This window comes from Artemia franciscana, chromosome 2 (assembly GCF_032884065.1).
Source record: "Artemia franciscana chromosome 2, ASM3288406v1, whole genome shotgun sequence".
NCBI lineage: Eukaryota > Metazoa > Arthropoda > Branchiopoda > Anostraca > Artemiidae > Artemia > Artemia franciscana.
Window position 1 is genome coordinate 6,085,374 of NC_088864.1, and position 22,206 is coordinate 6,107,579.

Consider the following 22,206-nt stretch of genomic DNA (forward strand, 5'->3'; position numbering starts at 1 on the left):
TTGTTATCTTAGTTTTGACAAGACTTTGGAAGAAACTAATTTTCAGCTGGGGGAAGGGGAGGGGGGATAATGCTTTCTAAAGACACTGTCATTAGCTCGAGTCAATAAAAAAACGGGTTTTTTAACTGAAAGTAAGAAGCTACTACCACTAATAACTCATTGCAGCACCAAGCCGCCTTAGGCCAACACAGCTATGCACGCTCCTCCTCCAACCTAATCTATTTAAAGCCTCCCTCTTTACACCCTCCCAGGAAGTTCCCACTTCCTTTAAATCTTTATTTATGACATCCTCCCAGCCCAGACAAGGACGACCTGCTTTCCGTGTAGCCCCAGACGGTTGGCCAAAAAGGACAATCTTCGGTAAACTGTCATCCTTCATCCGTAGAACGTGTCCCAGCCATCTCAACCTTTCTTTCATTATAGCCCCAGAAAGCGGGATTGAACCACACTTTTCGTACAACCTACTGTTTGAAATACGGTCAGTCAGCCGGGTACTCGGAACAACCCGTAGGCAATTTCTCTGGAAAACATCTATTAAATTTTCATCTGCTTTTCGGAGTGCCCATGCTTCAGAGCCATATTTGACCACTGTCATCACTATAGCTTCCAATATTCTAATCTTGGTTTGTAGACTTATCTTTCTGTTCTTCCAAACTTTTTTTAACTGTGAAAAAACACCCTGAGCCTTAGCTATTCTACTTTTAATATCTTCACTGCTCCCACCATCTTTATTAATAATACTACCAAGATAACTGAAGCTCCCAACCTGATCAATCTTTTCGTTACCTAATGTCACCTGTTCATCTTCACTTGTTGCTAGCCTTAGTGACTTAGTCTTTTTAACATTAATTTTCAAGCTTATTTTAGCACCCTGAACTCGCAAAACCTCTAACGAACAGAAATTATAACATGTATGAGGGTTGTTGGCCCCTTCTCAATACCTCGCTCTTTATGTTGAAGTTTGACTTTTGGTACCAATTATCTAAGAATGACTCATGAAACACAGGAGCCGTCTAATTAGAATAATAAGCTTTTTTGAAAGTTCTGAAGAAAACATTAGCCTAAAGAGCCAGGTGTTTAGAAGGGGGTAACCCCTTCATATTCGTAATGATTTCTGTTCGTTTTAAGGTTGAATATTGCTCCCTACTTTCAGATGAAAAAACCTTTTTTTTTTTTTATTAATTCCTGATCGTCTTTTTTAATAATGCCGGGAACTCAATCTTCCCCTCAATGGGAAATCTCTTCCCCTACAAAGAACTTCTCATTGGAAAGATCTTGCCACTTACACTCCCCCTCCCCCCAAAAAATGGGCGTTTCAAAATTTTGATCAGAAGACTTTGGGAAAAATGGATGTGGAGGGGGGGCTAGCTGCCCTCCATTATTTTTTGTCACTTAAAAAGGGCCCTAGAACTTTTGATTTCCGATCAAATGAGCCCTGTCCCAATCTTCTTGGATAACTGGCTTGATACGACCACTCCTGAAAAAAATAACTAAATAGAAACACGCATCTGTGCTCTGGCTTCTGCAAAAAAAGTTAAATTCAATATTTTTGTATAAATAAAATTGTAACTTCTATAGTAGTGTTCTCAGATTTTCTGAATCTGATAGGGTGGATTTCATAAAGATATTTTAAGTTTCTGGGGTTTTTCCTCCCTTTGTCAAAAGTTGGGCAAATTTTCTGAGGTTGAACTTGGTGAATTTTATATACTCTGTTTAAGCATCAAAATTCGAATCTCTTGATGTATCCATTGCTACCAAGACCCTGTTTCTTAGAGTTTCGGTTACTATTGAGCCGCATCGCTCCTTACTTACAGTTCGTTTGCACGAAATGTTTGATTCTTTTTTCCTTTGGTCACGGTTTTTACGTATCACATCTAATGGTCATCTCCATCTCCGATTCTTTTCTTGTCTAAAGCTCAGGTATCAAGTCAAAAATAAAAAGGTTATTCTTAGGTAGGTTTCATAAAAGGCTGCGAGCAAAATAAAAGTGAGTCGTTTTTTTGTAATTCATTGTATTTTGATATTCAAGAAGGACACCAAGAGTTAAAAAAAGAAATCGAAATTTTAAGAGGTTTAACTTCCTGGTATAATTTCTATTTGGTTGTGCTCACGCTACTTAGACCCCTGCGTAGGTCTCTTATTGTTATTATTAATTCGTTTGTTTTTTGTAGACTCTTTATCACATAAATTTTTAATCAATTATTGGAACACTTTCGAATTAGATTTGATCAGTATATCCACTTCCGATGACTGTGCCGTAATTCAACGTGAAAATTCTCCCGGTCCCTCTCCTTATTTTTGACCTAACATTCTTAATGATAGACAATATTATAGGACTCACGGATGACGTCATGTATTGTAATTTACTTTCATAAATGACGTCATGCCAATCGTAAATATATAAATATTCTTTCATCTACCGTTATAAAAAGATGCATAAACTCAAATTCCTTCAGTGTCTTATGGAGATGTACCATGGTGGTGACGTTAATACAAAAGAAAATTGGTTTGGAGAAAGCTTGAAATTTGATGTGACTCAAAGCCTATAACTTGATTCACCAAAAAAATTTCACCGACAGACCTTACGCCGATGCATTCTTAGACCTTGTCCGCAACCGACAGACCTTTTCACCGACGCAATCTTAGGAACGATAACGAACGAAAGCCTTATCTCTGTTAAAAACTTTGAAAGTTATGATCTTGCTTTATAAGTTGGAAAGCTACAAAGCCGAGTTACCAAGACATAGCCTCGTCAATGAACTCATTTTTATTCGTCAAGTTAAGGCTTAGGGAAAATTTGAACTTCATGGGAGGGTGTTTAGAGGGAGGCTTTGAATAGTTTGGGATGGACAAGGAGCCTGCGTAACTCTTGTGGCCTTAGATAGGCTGGTGCTGCAGTGATTAGCAGTAGTAATAGTAAATTTTGTTTGGTGCCTTTGACCACCTACATGACTGTTATTGCTGATCTGTAACAATATCAACTGGAATGATACTAGAGAAGATCTGCTTATTGCAGATAAACGACCTAATGTAGACCTTAAAAACTCTTAACCAGTTACACACAGTAATTAGCTCGTTAACTCGCTACATCCAGTTGTTGTTGTATTAACTATTGAGATATATCTGAATTCTACGATTTGTCCAATGGTTTTAACCCGCAGGTGTTTGCCTATAATTTTATATTATAGAAATTCTCTTTTGCATGGTAGGATAACCTCATTGCGGTTTCGTATCTAACAGTGTTGTCATTGCCTGTTGCTGGGCTGTCCAAGATTGGAATTAAGTAGCTTAATGTCACTTATTCATCGAATATATACCGTTGTATCAGTGGCGTGTACAGCTACTGTAATAACAGTGATCGGGTATGAATCTCAAGCGTCGGTACTTTAAGAGGCTGAGAAGGAAATTTAAATGTGTGACAGAGGGTTTACATAAGGGTAATTCGATACACCTATTAAACTGGCTGTATGTCAAACAATAAGCTTTACCGTTCCTGTAGATTAGTTCCACTTTCTAGGCAGGTAATTAAATGCAGGTTAAGATTTCTAAGCCTTTTCTATGGATGAAAGGTAGCAAGATTGTCAATGACTGAAATTCGGACCTAAATAGAAACTCAACATCTTTAGCTTGTATGTGTAGGCACAAGAGAATATATAATGGTTGAAAGAACTAAAGTACTGGTTTCTTTTATTCACACAGAATATATTGATGGAACTACTTAGAATGTTCTTTGTCAATCTAAAAGTATATCATTGACAGTGCTAGAGCGTTGCATGTAGTAAAGAACCATAAGCCTTCAGTATGTTTTTTATTGATAACATAACCTCCTACAACCCCTTGGGCTCATCATTAGATTAATTTTTGTATTCTTTTCTTTCCAGACAGCCATATCTCATCGTTGTTTAAGAATGGTTTGTCCAAACAAGGAAATGAAACACAAAATGTTTCGGGTTTTGAAAGCTTATTTTTAAAACAAGAAATAGACTCTGATTGTGAACCTGAAACTTCAAGGGATGCCCAATTGTATGTCAAATGTAATTCTGCAGAGCAGGAGGAGAGAGAGCTGAAGCAAGAGCTAAGAGTGTTCAATAGTGCTCTGCTCAAAATATTGCCTACGGAAAAACAGTATAAGTGCACGGTGTGTTGCAAAATTTTTTCAAATAGGTTTCATTTGTCTAGACATATGAAGATTCATACTGGGGAGAAACCTTACGAATGCAATATATGTAAGAAGGCGTTTGCCCAGAAGTCAAGTTTATCTGTTCATCAAAGAATTCATACAGGTGAAAAACCGTACGCTTGTGATTTGTGTAAAAAATCTTTTTCTGCATTTTGCCACTTATCTGTTCATCGGAGAACTCATACAGGGGAAAAGCCTTACAAGTGTGATGTTTGTACGAAAGCATTTTCGGCTGTTTCCAATATGTCTAGCCATATGAAGATTCATACTGGAGAAAAACCGTACGAGTGCAATATATGTAAGAAGGTGTTTGCCCAAAAGTCAAGTTTATCTGTTCATCAAAGAATTCATACAGGTAAAAAACCCTACGTTTGTGATGTGTGTAAAAAATCTTTTTCTGCAACTTCCCACTTATCTGTTCATCGGAAAACTCACACAGGGGAAAGACCTTACGAGTGTGATATATGTAGCAAAACGTTTATAACACGGTGTAATTTATCTGCGCATAAAACAACTCATACGGGCGAAAAACGCTACGTGTGTGCTTTTTGTATGAAAGCTTTTTCTAGAAGTTCTGATTTGATTGTTCACCAGAAGAAATCATGTCGGGCAAAGTCTTAAGTGTCTAATGGGAGCGAAAGCTTTCGTTTATTTTGAGGTGAAATTTGATATGTCTCTACATTTGTTTTTGGTTTCTTTAATTTAATCAAACTAATCTGATATTGTGTATACGTTTATTATATTGTTGAATTGGTTGAATTGAATTTTTAATATTTTAAGTGACACACAACTCTAACTTGTTGTATCCAAAGTCATTGTTTCTTTTAATTTCTGCGATGATTTTTTTAGAGTAGTTTTAAATATTCTTATTCTCCGTATAGAAAAAAAGTGAATTCTGTTCTCAACACTACACTTACTAAAAAATCTTGTGTTATCAATCCACTTGGGACCAGCAGCTCCTCCTATATTATAATCTAATCAAAGTTTCTCTAGCGCATTCAATAATTCATTAAGACATTTCTAACATTTTTGGAATATAGATCCTTCACATGGAGACATGATGCATTGCTTTCCTCATGCTCTTTTTGTGATCATTTACAGAATGCTCATAAATTATGCAATGTTCATAACTGAAAATCCATCGGACTATTTAAATTACTGAAAATGATAAAATAATTTATAAATTGAAATCTGAAGAATGAATCTCCTACAATGAGCTGCAATTCTTCATTAATCCCGCCACGTCACAGACAATGCAGTAGCTTCAACTTAGTTAGTATCAACGTTTACTCCATGTATTATTCTTTTCTTCCAGTCACATTTAATTCAAGGGAAGGTCTTACAAAACTTATAGAAATCTCATTTAAATCAAAACTAAGAATTTTAGTACCCTATTTAGAGTTTAAATTGATGAGAGGACAATTGGTGCATAGTACGCTCTTATCCCCTTTGTCACCCCCTTAGGCCCTCCATCAGGTTTCCGTGCCTCTTATCTATTTATTTCATTGGAAATTGATAGTTCTAGTGCCCTTTTAAGAGCTTAAATTCATTTGTAGAATGTAATTGGATACACGCTGGTATATAATATATCATTTGTGTATAATACATTTGAGTATGTTGCACCCCCCAGTTGAAAAGTAGAAGAATACTTGCAATCACAGTGCAGAAATGATAATTCAGTAAGGTCAATAGGTTTTAAAAAGTAACTTAGACATTACTCATTGTGAAAGTGAGTTAAGGTCGTACTCAATGCAAAATAGAGCATAGTAAAATACGAGCTTTTTAAACTGCTCTTCAGCAGTTTGGAGCCCAGCCGCGTCTTTGTTGAGCCCCTGCTTTCTGTCCGTTGTTGTGAACCGATTGGTCGATGTTGATGCAACAGGAGAAAGTCTTAGGCTTACAGCTCACGGTGTGCAAAAAGTATTTGCTTCTGTTATTCACGCCGATATGTTACTCCATACTAGTTTTTGCTCCACACAAGATATTTTCTTAGTAGATTTTGTCTATGCCAGGTCGTCTATTTTCTTGAAGAGCAACGTCAATAATGTAAACTTTGACGATATATACCTATTCCTTTTAAGTCAGTTTCTCTGTGCTCGGTTTTGATTTCCTAATTTAGGTGAATATAAAGATTATGTATAATATGACATTGTATTTTCGCGAGACCTGTTGACTACATTGTCGCCGTAAGTTTTCCGGTTTAAATTAGGTTTAATGCTTCTTTTGCCTCTTTACTTCACAAGTTTGGTAAAATCCACTTTTATTAGCTGTAATTCTGGTGTAGAAAATATCTGCTCCAAAGCATTTGGGCAAATGCACAACTTTGCTATTGACTTGCGCTAAGGAACATTTTATTGGTTGGTTTCGGAAGTCAAGAATTTTTGTTATTTTCATCGCCAAGGACTCCAGGTTTGAGTTTTAGACAAATTAAAGACTGTAAAAAGAATAATTCAAAAAAGCAAATCATTCATTTTAAGTTCGTATGCGAGTAGGAGATCTGATAGGAGGGTTTAGCAACGATTTTGTCTTGCTTTTACAGCTTTGATGTTATTAATTTGTTTTGCTCAATTGTTGTTTTTTAACATGAGTACAACACTAATTTCGAGCCTTCAGATCATGAGTTAGTTGAGGGTAAGAGTAGTAATGTGAATAAAAATTAAAGAGTAATTGGGTCAGTAGTGAATACTCCAGTTCTTGAAAATTCCAGATTTACAAAATCTTTTCCCAGCCAATCGTGAAGGGTTAAAATACTACTGGGCTGGAAGTTAACAGTTGCAGCACAAGAGCAACAGGGTCACTACTTTATTTTTCTGCGGATAGAGAATCGTCAAATATAAGAATTTTTGAAACCTGTGTCAAAAGCTATACAGGATTCTACTAACCTGGAAACAAATTCAGAGATTTGATTCAACTGAGTCAATAAACCAATGAAACTGTACATTAGTTCTATAAGAGGGTAAAAAAAAGGCCACAAAATAGTATCAAACGGCTATAGTGGCGCAGCAGGTTTTCCTAATAGATTAGGTCTGAACTGTTTGATTGAGGTATCGAGGCTAAATGCTAAGGGACATTTACTAGAACGAATATAGTTCCGTCTCTGAAGCCTATAAACTGGCCTAGCGTTTTGAAGCTACTGAGAACGCATTTGGAAAAGAAAAACAGTTTTTATCAGTGGTCGTAGTTTGTAAGTTCCGCTGAAAAAGACGGACTGAAGAAATTCATTAAAGCTGGCTTGATGTAAAATGTGACAAAGGGGGAGAGGTAAATCCTTGAGTGTAGGAGATAGGGGTTAGAATAGGAGTATAGGCTGAGATTTTGGCACAAATAACTATGATGGGAAAACAGGTTTAGTTAAAACCTATGGTTATATGTCCCTGGGATAGAAGAAATATTCCCGCTTCTATAAAATATTGTATTTGTCAGAGGTTTGATTAGTTAAAGACTTGATGGACATACGCAAAAGTTTTATAACAGAGTATGTAGAAGTTTTGTAAAAGGGGATATTTCACCAAAGTTTTTATACAAGCAGAAATACGAGCTGTAAGTACGAAATGGATGCATGCTTTGTCCGAGGTAGCCTCAATTGAAACATAAAGCTTGCGCATGTACAAATTGCTTTCGGAGTTTACATCCCCCCTACGGCTGCTGGAGACAAGATTAGAGAAACCTTTCCAGATTGTAGCAGCAAAGCTATTTGGATCTGTAACAAACTTTTTAGAAAGCCATTATTAGAATTTTTTGTTAAGCTTGATCCCCCTCTTCTTAAAACCTTTTTGGTCTGCTCATGCACATCAGCTAAACAAATATCTTCTATTGTCAAAACAACAAAAAAGCCATCCCTCAACTAAAAATGAAACCTAAATCCTTAAATTCTTATTTACTCACAAAATCAAAACAGTTTTCAAATCTTTACAAAAAACTCCAAAATCCCACTTATAAAACAGCCAAACAACCAAAAGTAATTTAGTGCCAAAAAAACCATTGAAATTAAACAACCAAAGAAACAGTGGAAAATATAAAGAAGCTAACATAACACCAAATAATTATAATGACGAGAGAAAAACAAAAAAGACGAAACTTCAAGTTGACATTCAGAAGTGAAAATTAAAAATAATTTTCCTCCAGTTCAAAGCATATTTCCAACTACGATTTTAAGCTCTATCCCTTCTTGCGTAAAAATTTAGTTGAAATGTCATTGGTTTTGAATGACTTTCCAAATATTTAATAAAAACTATTTCCAGAATATTGAAAAAAAGAATTCGCTATATTAAGTATTGAATTGTCCCTTAGTCGTTTGAAACCTACCCTTTAAATTAGATAGAATTAATAAAAGAGGATCTTGTGCAAGAGCACTAGAAACAGTATATTTACATTAAGTATAACAAAAATCGGAAAAATTACGCGAAAAAACATTGACGTCGGGGCCCAAAATTACGACAGGAGAAGAGAGCATAAAAGACAAGGGTCACATAGACAAGGATTGTTATGGTCTTGTCATCTGATGCGGAAACCAGTAACCTACTGTCTGTGGACCAGGCTACGTCCATTATTCCTAACTTGTGCCCAGTAATAGTTTTCTCGAACTTCCCATCGTAGGCTCCCCAAATCTATACAACTTTATCAGAAGCTGCAAATAATAATTAACAACTATAGTTAAGGCAACAATAGGAAATACTATAATTAAAAGTAGAAATAAGTACATATTTATATATTAAAATTCATAACACTAGGCCACTAACCAATTAGGGCCCAATAACCAGTTACCTACGCTTTTTGAGAGAAAATAAAACAACGAGTCTATGGCCAGGAGAGAGGAAAAAAAATTCCGAAGAGTATTTTGCCTGTATAAAAGTAGGTGCCTTCAGCATTAAGGACCAAAAATAATTTAGAAAAAATAAATTAAAAAAAAGTAAAGAGATAAAATGTAAAGCGAAAAATAATGGAAATAAAAAGATCCAACCAATATATCTGCAAATAGAGATATATATATTGAGTTGTTTCTGTGTTCATACTCGTACCTTGCTAATTGTAAACTGTCCATGATATGTCCATCATCGAGTTAAATTTGGGTATATATCTGTCTTCTTATTTTTATTCTTTTTTATTTTATCTCTTTTATTGTCATTTTTTCTAAAATTAAACCTCTTGTCTGTTTTAAATTATTTTTGTTGTTAACACTGAAGACACCTAGTTTCTATAGCAAAATATTCGTTGTGATTGCTGTCTTTTCTTTTCTTTCTAATGGCCATAAAGATTTTTGATATTTTTCTCTTTTTGTCCTGTCATGAAAGGCCAGTTTTGCTTTAGGTCTTTTATACACTTTGTCTTTAGAACTTTGATTTAGAGGAAGCAAGAGATAGGTTTCCAAGGATAGTATGGGGGTGTGGCGTCTTACAAAGCTGCTCAGTTTTAGATTACCACCTCTTGCAGTTAATTTAACTGAACTGTGCCTCCCATATTGGTGTGACAAGTGGCAGTACAAGTAGAGATAGCTCGCTGGAAAGGGGGTGTTACTGCATGTGAACAGAACTGACAGTACATGGTAAGAAAAAGCTGACAATAAGTACAAAGAAAAACGAAAGAGAGAAATAAATATTTTGACTGTTTGTTCTGTAAAGCAAGATCTCTTCAGTGTTTTATCATAAATTAAAAGAAAATCTCTTACATAATAAAGTGTGCTTCCAAAATGATTGGTCAAGTACCAAGGACAAAAGGCTGAAAATTATACAAAAGAAAACAGACACTTTATTGAGATATTTTAGCAGAAAACAAGAACATTTTTTACCTAATAATAGACTATTAGAAAATGCCACTTAATTTCAATAATTTATAGACAGTTTTATTTTCTAATTTTTTTCTTTTTGTTGAAAAGCAAAATTAATAAAAAAAATTGTAATTTGTCTCATTGTAAATTTTAGAAAGTCCCTAATACCACACAAAAAAAATTGAAGGAATTCTAAATTGGAAGGCAGATTCCACTCACATTATATTGGATTTGATATATCCTATCAAACAATTTGTGGTAAAAAACTGTAGTAAGGAGCGACCCGGCTCAATAGTAACCAAAACTCTAAAAAACAGAATTTTTGTGCAATAGATACATCAAAACAATTGAATGTTTATGCTGATTTCATCACATTTAATCTTACCCATCAAAAGTCACGAGCCAGAGAAAATTTGACTTGTTTAGAAAATTGAAGGACCCCTCCCTAAAAGTCATAGAATCTCAACGAAAATCACACCATCAGACTCAGCGTAAGAGAAAACTCTACTGTAAAAGTTTCAAGCTCCTATCTACAAAAATGTGGAATTTTGTATTTTTTGCAAGAAGACAGATCACAGATGCGTGTTTATTTGCTGTTGTTTTTTCTCAGGGGCGATTGTATCGACCTAGTGGTTCTAGAATCTCCCAAAAAGGTAATTCTAACGGAAATGAAATTTATAGTGTCATTTTTAAGTCACCAATAAATTGGAGGAAACCTAAGCCTTCTCCGATGCTTTTTTTCCCAAAGTCACCAGATCAAAATTTTGAAATAGCCATTTTGTTCAGCATAGTCAAAAAACCTAATAACTATGTCTTTGGGGACGACTTAATTCCCCACAGTCTCTAGGGGAGGGACTGCAAATTACTAACTCTGACCATTGTTTAATAAAGTTACGGTTATTGGGAAGTATACAGGCGTTTTTGGAGTTTTTTTCGGGTTAGGAGGGGGCTTCGATGGAGGGGGTTACGTGGGAGAATCTTTCTATGGAGGCATTCGTCATGGGGGAAGAGAATTTCTATGAAGGGGCGTAGGATTTTCTAGCATTATTAAAAAAGAACAAAGAGAAAATAAATAAGAAAAAAGGTTTTGTAAACTAAAAGTAAGGAGCAGAATTAAAACTAAAAAAGAACAAGAATTATTATGTGTATGAGGGGGTTTGTCTCCTTCATAATACCTAACTCTTTACACTAAATTTTTTTAGTAATTTAAACTATTTATTCAACGGCCTTTGTGATTCAAGGGTCATTCTTTAAGAATTGGGACAAAATTCAAGGTTTAGCGTAATGAACGAGCCGTTGACAGGGGGCAAACCCCCCTGTCAATATGTGTTAATATATATGTGTAATATATATATATATATATACATCATATATATGACCTGAGCTAACACTTTTGACCTGAAGTGTCAAAAGCAAAGTCCGTGAGTAAGATTTATGTAAAAAAAATATGTTTACCAGAAAAAAAGGTTTAAAAAACATTAAAAATTCCCCAGAGCAATTGCTGGCCCATAGAGTGTTGATACAATGTTTCAGTTTCTGGTTGTATGGAATATATAATCTAAAATAGAGTTTCTGTTTAAAAAGCAACAAAATAAAACACACACAAAGAAACAACAATGACAAAATAGAAAACTAAAAAAGGATAAATACTTACATGAACTACCAAACCAATTCCCATCTGGACTAAATTTCCCAGGTGATATTATCCTTGTATGACCAGCAAGTAGAAGTGCCAAGAGCCCATAGTTTTTACAATCAGACAGACAACAGAAGGCCATGTTTTACAACACTCCAAGGAATTTATCCCCCTTTGGTTGATGCTTCTAAGAAAAAGAGGACCAGGGCCATCACCTGTGGCAGGCACCCTCTACCTATTACTATTAAAATATGCAACATAGCTGAAAAATAGAAGTTTGACGTAAGACAGGTGGCCATGGTCCTTGTCTTATAATTTAAATTTTACTTTGATGATTCTGGTCAATGTAATGTGCATCATAGGTTGTTATCTCCAGAAATATTAGACCATGAATAATAATTATGATTCAGTAATGAATTCACCGCAGCTAGAGGAATGAAAAACATATTACTCAATAATTGCTTATAATGGCTGTCCTATAGCATAGTCAGTAGAGAAAGAGGCGTAGATAGTATTCTTTAGGTAAAATCAATTTCCGTCACACTGTATATTATTCAGTTAATCATGATGTATAGTCGTATGGATACTGTCTAATTAGTACTATTAGGAGGAGTATATAAATAGATCTCTCACTGAATGTCCTGGCTCTGTTTCTACGGCCTCTGCACTCTACACCATAGGGGGGGGGGTGGATTAATTTGCACCTTTACCCTTGTAGTCTTTTCAAATTTTCTCTGCTTTTACTTTTACAGTAGGTCACAAACAAAATCCCTTGATTCGCTGTCGAGTGCTTAATCTTGATATTATAATTATTTCAGTCACAAATTCCTTTAGGAAATTTGAAGCAATTTGTTACCAAGTAAGCAGAAAATAAACAAGATAGGGCCAATCACTCAGAGCTACGAAAAAAATTTCCGGAATGGCACAAAAATGAATTAATCACTACTGTTGTTCAGGTATCCTCCTCACGGGTATAAAAACACGATGATGATTTTTTAAACTCTCGTAAGAAAATGAATCAAGATGTTCCTCACTTTTAGAATTAGCTTGTTGTAAAAATTTGATCAAATAGTTTGTAGTAACGAACTGTATTAAGGAGAGACCCGGCTCAATAGTAATCCAAACTCTAAAAAAACGAAATCTTAATACAAAAAGTTACATCAAAAGAATTACATTTTTATTCTGATTTTAAACATATAAGTTTCATCAAGTTTAGTCTTACCAATCAAAAGTTGCGTGCCTGATAGAGTTTGCCTTATTTTATAAAATAGGGGGAAACACCGCCTAAAAGCTATTGAAACTTAAAGAAGGTCACACCATCAAATTCAATGTATCGGAGAACCCTACTGTAGAAGTTTCAAGCGTTCATCTAAGAAAAGGAGGAATTTTTATTTTTTGCCAAAAGACAGATCATGGACACGTGTTTATTTGCTTGTTTTTTTCCCAGGGGTGATCGTAAATCCAGTGATCCTACAATGTTGCCAGAGAGCTCATTGTAACGGAAATTAAAAGTTCTAGTGTCATTTTTAAGTGACCAAAAAATTGGAGGGCACCTAGGCCCCATCCCAGCTCATTTTTCCCCAAAGTCACTAGATCAAAATTCTGAGATGGCTATTTTTTTCAGCATAGTCGAAAAACGTAATAATTATGTCTTTTGGGACGAATTAATCCCCCACAGTCCCCGGGGGAGGGGCTGCAAGTTACAAACTTTGACTATTGGTACATATGGTAAGGGTTATTGGGTAGTATACAGACGTTTTCAGTGGGAATTTTTCGTGTTGAGGGGGGTCAGGGAAGGGGGTTTTGTAGGAGGATCTTTCCATGGAGGAGATAATTACGAGGGAGGAAAATTTCCATGAAGGGCTCCAGGGTTTTCTAGCATTATTTAAAAAAAAAATTGAGAAAATAAATAAAAAATTTCAGCTGGAAGTAAGGAGCAGCATTAAAACCTAAACGAACAGAAATTTTTACGTAAATAAGGTGGTTTATCTCTCCCACAATACCTTACTTTTTACGCTGAAGTTTTTCAGTAATTTAAACTATTTATTCTACGGCCTGTGTGATTCAGGAGCTATTTTTAAAGATTTGGGAAAAAATTCAAGCGTTAGTGTAAAAATCGAGATATTGACGAAGGGCGAACCCCCTCATATACGTAATAAAAAATTTACAAATTATAGAAGTTCGTGACAAAAGTTAAGTCGTAAGTTTCGTATATTTATTACTAATAGTTCGTTCGGAAAAAAAATAAAAAGTTCTAGTTGCCTTTTCTTGTAATCAAAAAATTGGAGGACAACTAGACCTTTTCTCCCACCCCTTTTTTATTAAAATTGTCCGGTCAAAACTATGAGAAAGCCATTTAGCCGAAAAAATTAATATGCAAATTTTGTTTTAATTACTCATTTGCGGTGGACCAAAATTAAAACATTCAGTAATTCAAACTATTCAGAAATTAATTAAAAAACAAGGTTTTTAATTTGCAAGTAAGGAGCAATATTAAAACTTAAGACGAACAGAAATTATTCCGTATATGAAAGGGGTTGTCCTCCCTTAACCGCCTCGCTCTTTACGCTAAGGCTTTTTATTGTTTTAAAAAGTGGAGTTGTGAGACAGGGTCAAACTTTAGCGTAAAGAGCCAGGCGTTGAGAAGGGGACAATCCCTTTCATATACAAAATAATTTCTTTTCGTTGTAAGTTCTAATGTAGCTCCTTACTTACAGTTAAAAAACTTGTTTTTTTTTATTGAATCTCCTCTCTAAAGAGAGTCTATTTAAAAATACTATTAGAGTATATTAAAAAATACTATTAGCGTATTTTTTTCCTTTTTCTAACCTATTGAAATGTCTCTCTCAATAATTCTTGTTCCTTGGGAGCGTCATTTTATTTTAATCAAAAACAACCTGACTTAACAATTTAATGAGTTCGCAGTCACTTTGATTTTCGTCAGTGAATCTAAAAAAATATTATAAAAACTATCGGGTTTCCAATAGTAACGAGAGAGAGAGATAGAGATGGAGAGGAAGGTAGTTAGATATTGTAAGGAGTTGTGATTGTATTGTCACTTAGCCACCCCTCATGGGGGTTTGAGTCGTAATAATGCGTCTAAACATTCCAAGTTTCTCTGCTTACAATGGGAATACTGAATCAAGTTGCTGTTACATGATGAGGAAAATAGCTTGGTTTTCTGTCTGGAGAGGTCACACGCTTTTCCCTGCAAACTCTAGCATATTGCCAATATTCTCAATCTTTAAAGTATTTAAGTTCAAAATATAAGTCTTTCAAACATTTCTTTAGTTATCTACAGCCGGATCACTAAGAATGATAACCAATATACTATGTTTTCTGCATTTCAATGCTTTCTTTCTTGCCTGAATTTATTCGCCAAACAATACGAGTTTTTTCAATTACAAGGAATGACAGTTTTCGGCTAAAAATGACACTATCAATATAAAAATATTGGCATTCACAATTAACGGCAAACATAGAAAGAATCCATGGCAAAGATTTTGAAATAAGAAAATATGTCCTCGGGTCATCGCCCGACAAGAGAGTTAGGTTTATCAATCGACAAGTAAGATAGGTTAAAATTCTCTCTTGATGGGTAAGTATGTAACTTAATTTAAAATTTTTCTTAGGATAGTGGAACTACTTTTTCCACTCCAGTTGATGAGTATTTGCTGCACACTGGGCCTAATTAACAGGGTGGAATTATTGCCTGAAAAGAGCTGTTAAGAAGAAAACCCAGAAATTTTTTTTGTAAAGTTAGTGAACTTGGACAAATTTGAATTAATGAGCTACAAATTAGGTGAACATGGTCTAACCTACCACACAGTGCCTTTTTATGTTCTTTCCAAAAATAATAACCTTAATTGTGTTTGGCCTAGGCTACTTGGAAATTCATTTTGGTAAAATTTTAGTGTAGTGACTTTTGGCTTTTTCAGAAAGGGGTGAGGTTAGGAAAATGAAACTTTCAGGTATAGGTCTACAGGCTAAACTATATCCTGGGAAGGTATTTTAAAGCACCCATATCCAATTTTTCTTCCTCTAGAGGACCCTGAAATTTGCCTACATGACAGGTATATACCTCTTGAAATTTTGACAAAACAACATTCTACCTTAATTACCAGTTACCAGTTGCTATTGCTCTGCCTTTAGTTCTCCAAATGCAATTCCTGTTATTTGAGTAGAATTCTGAGCCAATGTTTTCTTTCAAAATTTAGGAAATGTATTTGTATATCTTTAAAACCTAATAAATTGGGATTGAGCAAAGTTGTGAAGCTGAACATTATTTTGTTGTACTTCATTCAAGCAGAAGATCTATTTTGCAAGATTTCACTTTTATAACACACATATTTTTAAAGGTCAGGACCCTCTAGAGGGAGAGGGAGTAGAGATAGGGTAAACCAACCGGTTGTTGGTCACAGACTAGATCCTGGGCAGAATTTTTGATTGGATTGCAACATGCCCAATACTCGGTCTCTGGAGCACCCGATCTCAGTCAGAGACTTGCTTTTTCTGAGTCACTTCCGAAAAACCTGTTTAGATATTCTTTGCTGAGATCTATGACTCAGGCTCTTTGTCTGGTTATTAGACATTTTAATGTCTTGAAATTTGTTATTTTAAATTGGATTTTCAGAGAGAAAATAGTGGATCCAAAAATAGTGGATCTTTGGGGGGGGGGGGGGGTTCACAATAGGTTGCTTAGATAAACTTGCAAACAAAAAAATGCCCGCAAAATAAAGGGAACCTCAACAATTATGCGCCGTAGGGTAGAGGAAATGGTCTAAAGTATTGAAGAGTTTGGCCTTTATTTTAATGTTTTAAGGTGAACAGAGGAGGTGATATGTTGTATAATGCAGAGCTTTGATTAGATGAAAATAGGCAGTAAAGTGGCCATCATTTCTCACAAAAACTTAAATTAATAAATTTTGTGCTTCTCATGCATTTATTTTCTATTATACAAATTCGCTAAAAAACTACTAGGCTGTGTTGTAAAAGCCATCCCTCTTTGCAAAACAAGAAAATCCAAAAAACCAAAACAGACAACCAAAAAAGTAATGATAGGCCTATCAATTTCTTTGCCTTAGTGCCATAGCAAGACAGACTCAAAAACAAATTTTTGACAGTAAAAAGAAGTTATGATTTTAATTCTCCTCCTTGTTACTACAAAATGAAGATCTTCGCCTTGCAGTTGGCTTTTGCAGTAATACGGACAGATTCTGTTGATAAACCTAAATTTAATTAAATAATTTTTGGCGGTATGCGACATTAGTAAAACTTAACAAAGACCACACAAAGTGACTAAAATCTTCTTTCAAACTGGTTTACAAAAAAAAAAAAAAAACAGTCTTAATATTGAAAAATTTATGAAAAACTCAACTATTAAAAATCAATTACAAAGAAAAATTACTTTCGTCCAGGCCCAAACCAGAGCAAGCAGTCCCAACCAAAAATACAACATCATGTCATGGGGGGTGTGCTCCCGTGCCCTCCTTGGATCCGCCCCTTTTCTGAATGAAAGATTTAGCTGTCATTTGAAGACTGGGCTGCTTTGAGGTGAAGACGCTCACATGAGTGAATTTCAAATGCTTAAAACAAATTTAATCAAACAGTTTATGGTAACAAATTGTAGTAAGGAGCGACCCGGCTCAATAATAACCGAAACTCTTAAAAATGGAATTTTATAAACCAGTAGTTACAACGAAATAATCGAATTTTAATGCTGATTTTAAATATTTAAGTTTCATCAAATTTAGTTATACCCATCAAAAGTTACGAGACTGAGAAAATTTGCCTTATTTTAGAAAATAGGGGAAAACACCCCTTAAGAGTGATAGAATCTTAACGAAAATCACACCATCAGATTCAACGTATCAGAGAACCCTATAGTAGAAGTTTCAAGCTACTATCTACAAAAATGTTGAATTTCGTTTTTTTTTTGCCGTATTTTTTCCAGGGGTGATCGTATCGACCCAGTAGTCCGAGAATGTCGCCAGAGGACTCATTCTGACGGAAATTGAAAGTTCTAGGGCCTTTTTTAAGTGACCAAAAAAATGGAGGGCACCTAGGCCTCCTCCCACGCTCATTTTTTTCCTAAATTCACCGCATCAAAATTCTGAGATAGCCATTTTATCCAACTTAGTCGAAAAACCTAATTACTATGTCTTTGAGGACGACTTACTCCCCCATAGTCCCCGTGGGAGGGACTGTAAGTTACAAACTTTGACCAGTGTTTACATGTAGTAATGGTTTTTGGGAAGTGTATTGACGCTTTCAGGTGAATTTTTTGGTTGGGGGAGGTTGAGCGATTGTGGGGAAAAGTTTCCATGGGGGAAGAGAATTTCCATGAAGGGGGCGCAGAATTTTCCAGCATTTAAAAAATATGAAAAACTTTTCAACTGAAAGTAATGAGGAGCATTAAAACTTAAAACGAACAGAAATTATTACGCATATGAGGGGTTCACTTCCTTCTAATACCTCGCTCTTTACGCTAAAGTATTTTTAGTATTTTCAACTATTTATTCTACGGTCTTTGTGATTCAGGGGCCATTCTTAAGGAATTGGGACACAATATAAGCTTTAGTATGAAGAGCGAGGTATTCACGAGGGGGCGAACCCCCTCATATAAGTAGTAAAAACATACGAATATAGAAATTCGTTACGTAAGTTAATTCGTAAGTTACAAAAACGTTCGTAAATAATTAAAAGTTCTAGTTGCCTTTTTAAGTAGCCGCAAATTGGAGGGTAACTAGGCCTCCTCTGCTCCTTTTTCTCTAAAATTATCCGATCAAAACTATGAGAAAAATATTTAGCCAAAAAAAAAATATATGCAAATTTCGTTTTAATTATTCCAGTGTGGAGAGCCAAAATCAAAACATGCTTTAATTCAAAAACATTCAGAAATTAAATAAATAAAAAACAAGTTTTTTTTAACTAAAAGTAAGGAGCGACATTAAAACTTAAAACGGACAGAAATTACTCCGTATATGAAAGGGGCTGTTCTCTCTTCAACACCCCGCTCTTTACGCTAAAGTTTTTTAATGTTTTAAAAAATGGAGTGGAGAGAAAGCGTCAAACTTTAGCGTAAAGAGCGGGATATTGAAGAGAGAACAGCCCCTTTCATATATGGAGTAATTTCTGTTCGTTTTAAGTTTTAATGTCGCTCCTTACTTTCAGTAAAAGAAAATGTTTTTTTATTTAATATATCTTAAAACCATATAACAAATGTATCTTCATAAATTTAGGAAACATCCAATGCGCTAATTCAGCCACATCAAGGAGTTCTCACCACCTGCCAATGATCTATCTTGAAGATGCAATTAAAGAGATTTAAACGAGAAATAAAACCTAGTAAGAGCTGGCTCGACAACTTATGGTTGATAGTATATCTTCCAACTTAAAAAGAACAGAAAATATTCTGTATATGAAAGGGATTGTCCCTCCCTCATCGCCCTGCTTTTTACGGTAAAACTTCGTATAAGAATTCTAGCCAGTTCCCTTGGTGTTAAATTTCTCCTGAAAATTTCACCCCCTAGAAACTTTCCTCTCATTGGAAATTCTCCCCGTGAAAAATTTTACTAGCAGAAAATCTCCCCCACTCATAAAATGTATGTATACTTCCCTATAAAAGACTACGTAAGCAACAGACAAAATGTATGACTTAGACATATTCCCAGGAGGATCGTGGTGTTACGGCAAAACTTCGTGTAAGAATTCTAGCAAATTCCCCTGGTGTAAAATTTGTCATGAGAAATTTACCCCCAAGTAACTTACCTGCCATGGGAAATTCTCCTCGTAAAAAATTTCACTTGCAGAAAATACTCCCGCGTTCAAAAAATGTATGTATACTTCCCTGTAATAGGCTACGTAAGTGACGGGCAAATTTAATAACTTAGACCTATTCCCAGAAGGATCGTGGTATCTCGAAAGGTATAATTGTTCGGCCTTTCAACTATTCTGAACAAAAAAATACTTCTACTACTAACAAATTACCGCAGCACCAAGCCCTCTGAGGCCAACACGGCTAAGCCCAGTCCTCTTCCAATCCAATATATTCAAAACTTCCCTCTTTACACTCTCCCAGAAAATTCCCATTTCACTTAAAGCTTTCTTTATGAAATCCTCCCACCCCAACCGTGGATGACCAGCTTTCTGCTTAGCCCTAGACCGCTGGTCAAAAAGGACAATCGTCGGTAATCTGTCATCCTTCTTCCGCAAAGCGTGCCCTAGCCATCTTAACCTTTCTCTCATTAGAGCAATAGAAAGCAGGATGCTATCTCAAAATTTTGATTGGACTATTCAGATAAAAAAAATTCTAGTTGTGGATTCCTTCCAGAATTCTTTTTGCATAGGCTACGAATCCACCTCAAAAATAGCCTACTTATATTTGAAGAAAGATCTGTTTTCACTCAAGTTAATTACCCTATTTATTTATCTGACGGTTCAATGAGAGCTGGGATGTTTTGACATTAAAATGCACTGTTGTGAATCATCTCCCTGTCTAAGTACGAAACAATCAGATAACTAATCGCCTCGCGGGTGATATGCTATTGAATATTTTAAACCCAACAAGGAACCAAATAATGACATATGAAAAGACAACAGTAGCTTGTTGTCATTTCCTTTAAGGTTAATTGAAATTCATTTGTTTAGCCTGAAACTTTGTGAAATTTTTAATTTCCCAATGGTTTCTTGGGATTTCTGGCAAAAATAGGACGTTTATTCAGAATTAGATACATTTGTGAAGCCTTTTTTGGGGGATTTTACAGCATGCAATTATCCGGTCAAGTCACTGCCCAATTATTAATCCGTTTTCTGTCTAACTTTTTACCCTCTTTGAAGTAATTAGCAATTGTAATGTTGTTGTTTTTTTGTAAAGAGAGTTTGCTTTCCACGGCAAAATAGAATTATCCTTGATACTAGGGCGTTTATCCCCCCTTTTCAGGATAAAGTACAGCTTTTATGGATCAATTTTGGAAACTATCATTTTTCATTAAAATCTACGTTTTTGCATTAGAAGAACTACCCCCTGCAGCACCCATATCGCACTGTTAACCCTAAAATTTCCCTTTCAGTGGGATATAATAGATTAATCACTGGTTCTAAATCGCTATGAACACAACCTGAGCCTAAAATGTACTTTTGAGGCTTCAGTCTTCTTCCCCCCATCCGCTACAATACTACAAATTAAAGTTAATCTGTATTTTCCGATATACGTGCTTTTTGTATTACTAAATAAATAATTGCTACTTTATATCTGCTGTTTCGAAGGTTCCCCCCCCCCAAAAAAAAAAAAAATCCTGGTGTACGTGCCTGATATATATATATATATATATATATATATATATATATATATATATATATATATATATATATATATATATATATATATATATATATATATATATATATATATATATATATAAATATAAATCCTCCCCATATTCCCCATGAATCCCCATATCTCTTCATGAAATCCTCCCACCCCAACCGCGGATGACCAGCTTTCTGTTTAGCCCTAGACGGCCAGCCAAAAAGGACTGTATTTGGTAATAATTCATCCTTTTTCCACAAAGTGTGCCCTAGCCATCTTAACCTTTCTCTCATTACAGCCATAGAAAGCAGGATGCTATCTCAAATTTTGGATTGGAACATTCTGATAAAAAAATTCTAGCTGTTAATTCCTTCCATATTTTTTTTTGCATAGGCTACGATTCCAACTCAAACATAGGCTACTCTTGTAGCATACTTATATTTGAAGAAAGATCTGTTTTCACTTAAGTTGTGATCCTTTTTAAGATCATGAGGGATCCCAACGTGCGACAAATATTTTCGGGAAATCGGAAAATCCGATATATATATATATATATATATATATATATATATATATATATATATATATATATATATATATATATTCATTTTTACAAGTTAGAAAAACATTTCAGGAGAAAATAAAGAAGACCAAATCCAGGAATCCAAAAACACAAAAAGACGTTTAAAGTATAAAACGTGTGAGATCCAACGTTTAATGTATAAAAAATTTTATGGTCAGGGGAAGTGGGATACGTGAGAGGATGTTTCTATGGGTGAATTTACCACAGGGAAGAGAATTTTCATGAAGAGTGACTGGATTTTACAGCATTATTAAAAAAAATAACATTTTTGGTTACTTTTTAAGTAACAAAAAAAAAAAATCGGAGGGAATCTAGGCCACCTCCCCCACCCTTTTTGATCAAAATCGTCTGATCAAAAGTTTGAAAAAACAAATTAGCCACAAAAACAAGAGCTAAGAGCTCATATAGCACTTGTGACGAGGCAAGAAGAGCTAAGAGCCAAGAGCTGATATGGTAAGAGGTCTAAAAAATTTCTAAGAATCAATAGATTGATTTAAAAGGAAAATCAGAGACTTAATGCCGGTCAGGATTTAAAATAAGAGCTCTGAGTCACGAGGTCCTTCTAAACATCAAAATTCATTAAGATCCGATCACCCACTCATAAGTTATAAATACTTCATTTTTTTCTAATTTTTCCTCTCCCTTTAGCCCCCAGATAGTCGAACTTGGGAAAACGACTTTATCAAGTTAATTCGTGCAGCTCCCTGACACGCCTACCAATTTTCATCGTCCT

General features: G+C 35.0%; 2 protein-coding genes across 4 annotated transcripts in view; both read left to right on the forward strand.

Annotated features, from left to right (window-relative positions):
- LOC136036521 (zinc finger protein ZFP2-like) overlaps positions 1 to 6,779 on the forward strand; it is a 37,091-nt gene extending 30,312 nt beyond the window's left edge. For all 3 annotated transcript variants that reach the window (XM_065718832.1, XM_065718826.1, XM_065718838.1), the window contains one exon: positions 3,882 to 6,779. In XM_065718832.1, coding sequence (XP_065574904.1) covers positions 3,882 to 4,801 — 920 coding nt within the window. In that variant the 3' untranslated portion in view covers positions 4,802 to 6,779. The remainder of the gene's footprint in view (positions 1 to 3,881) is intronic.
- Positions 6,780 to 15,070: 8,291 nt separating this feature from the next.
- The window catches only part of LOC136034016 (zinc finger protein 436-like), a 144,331-nt gene continuing 137,195 nt past the window's right edge, over positions 15,071 to 22,206 (forward strand). Inside the window, exon 1 of the mRNA XM_065715069.1 lies at positions 15,071 to 15,178. The gene's annotated coding sequence lies outside the window, so the exon portion shown is untranslated. The remainder of the gene's footprint in view (positions 15,179 to 22,206) is intronic.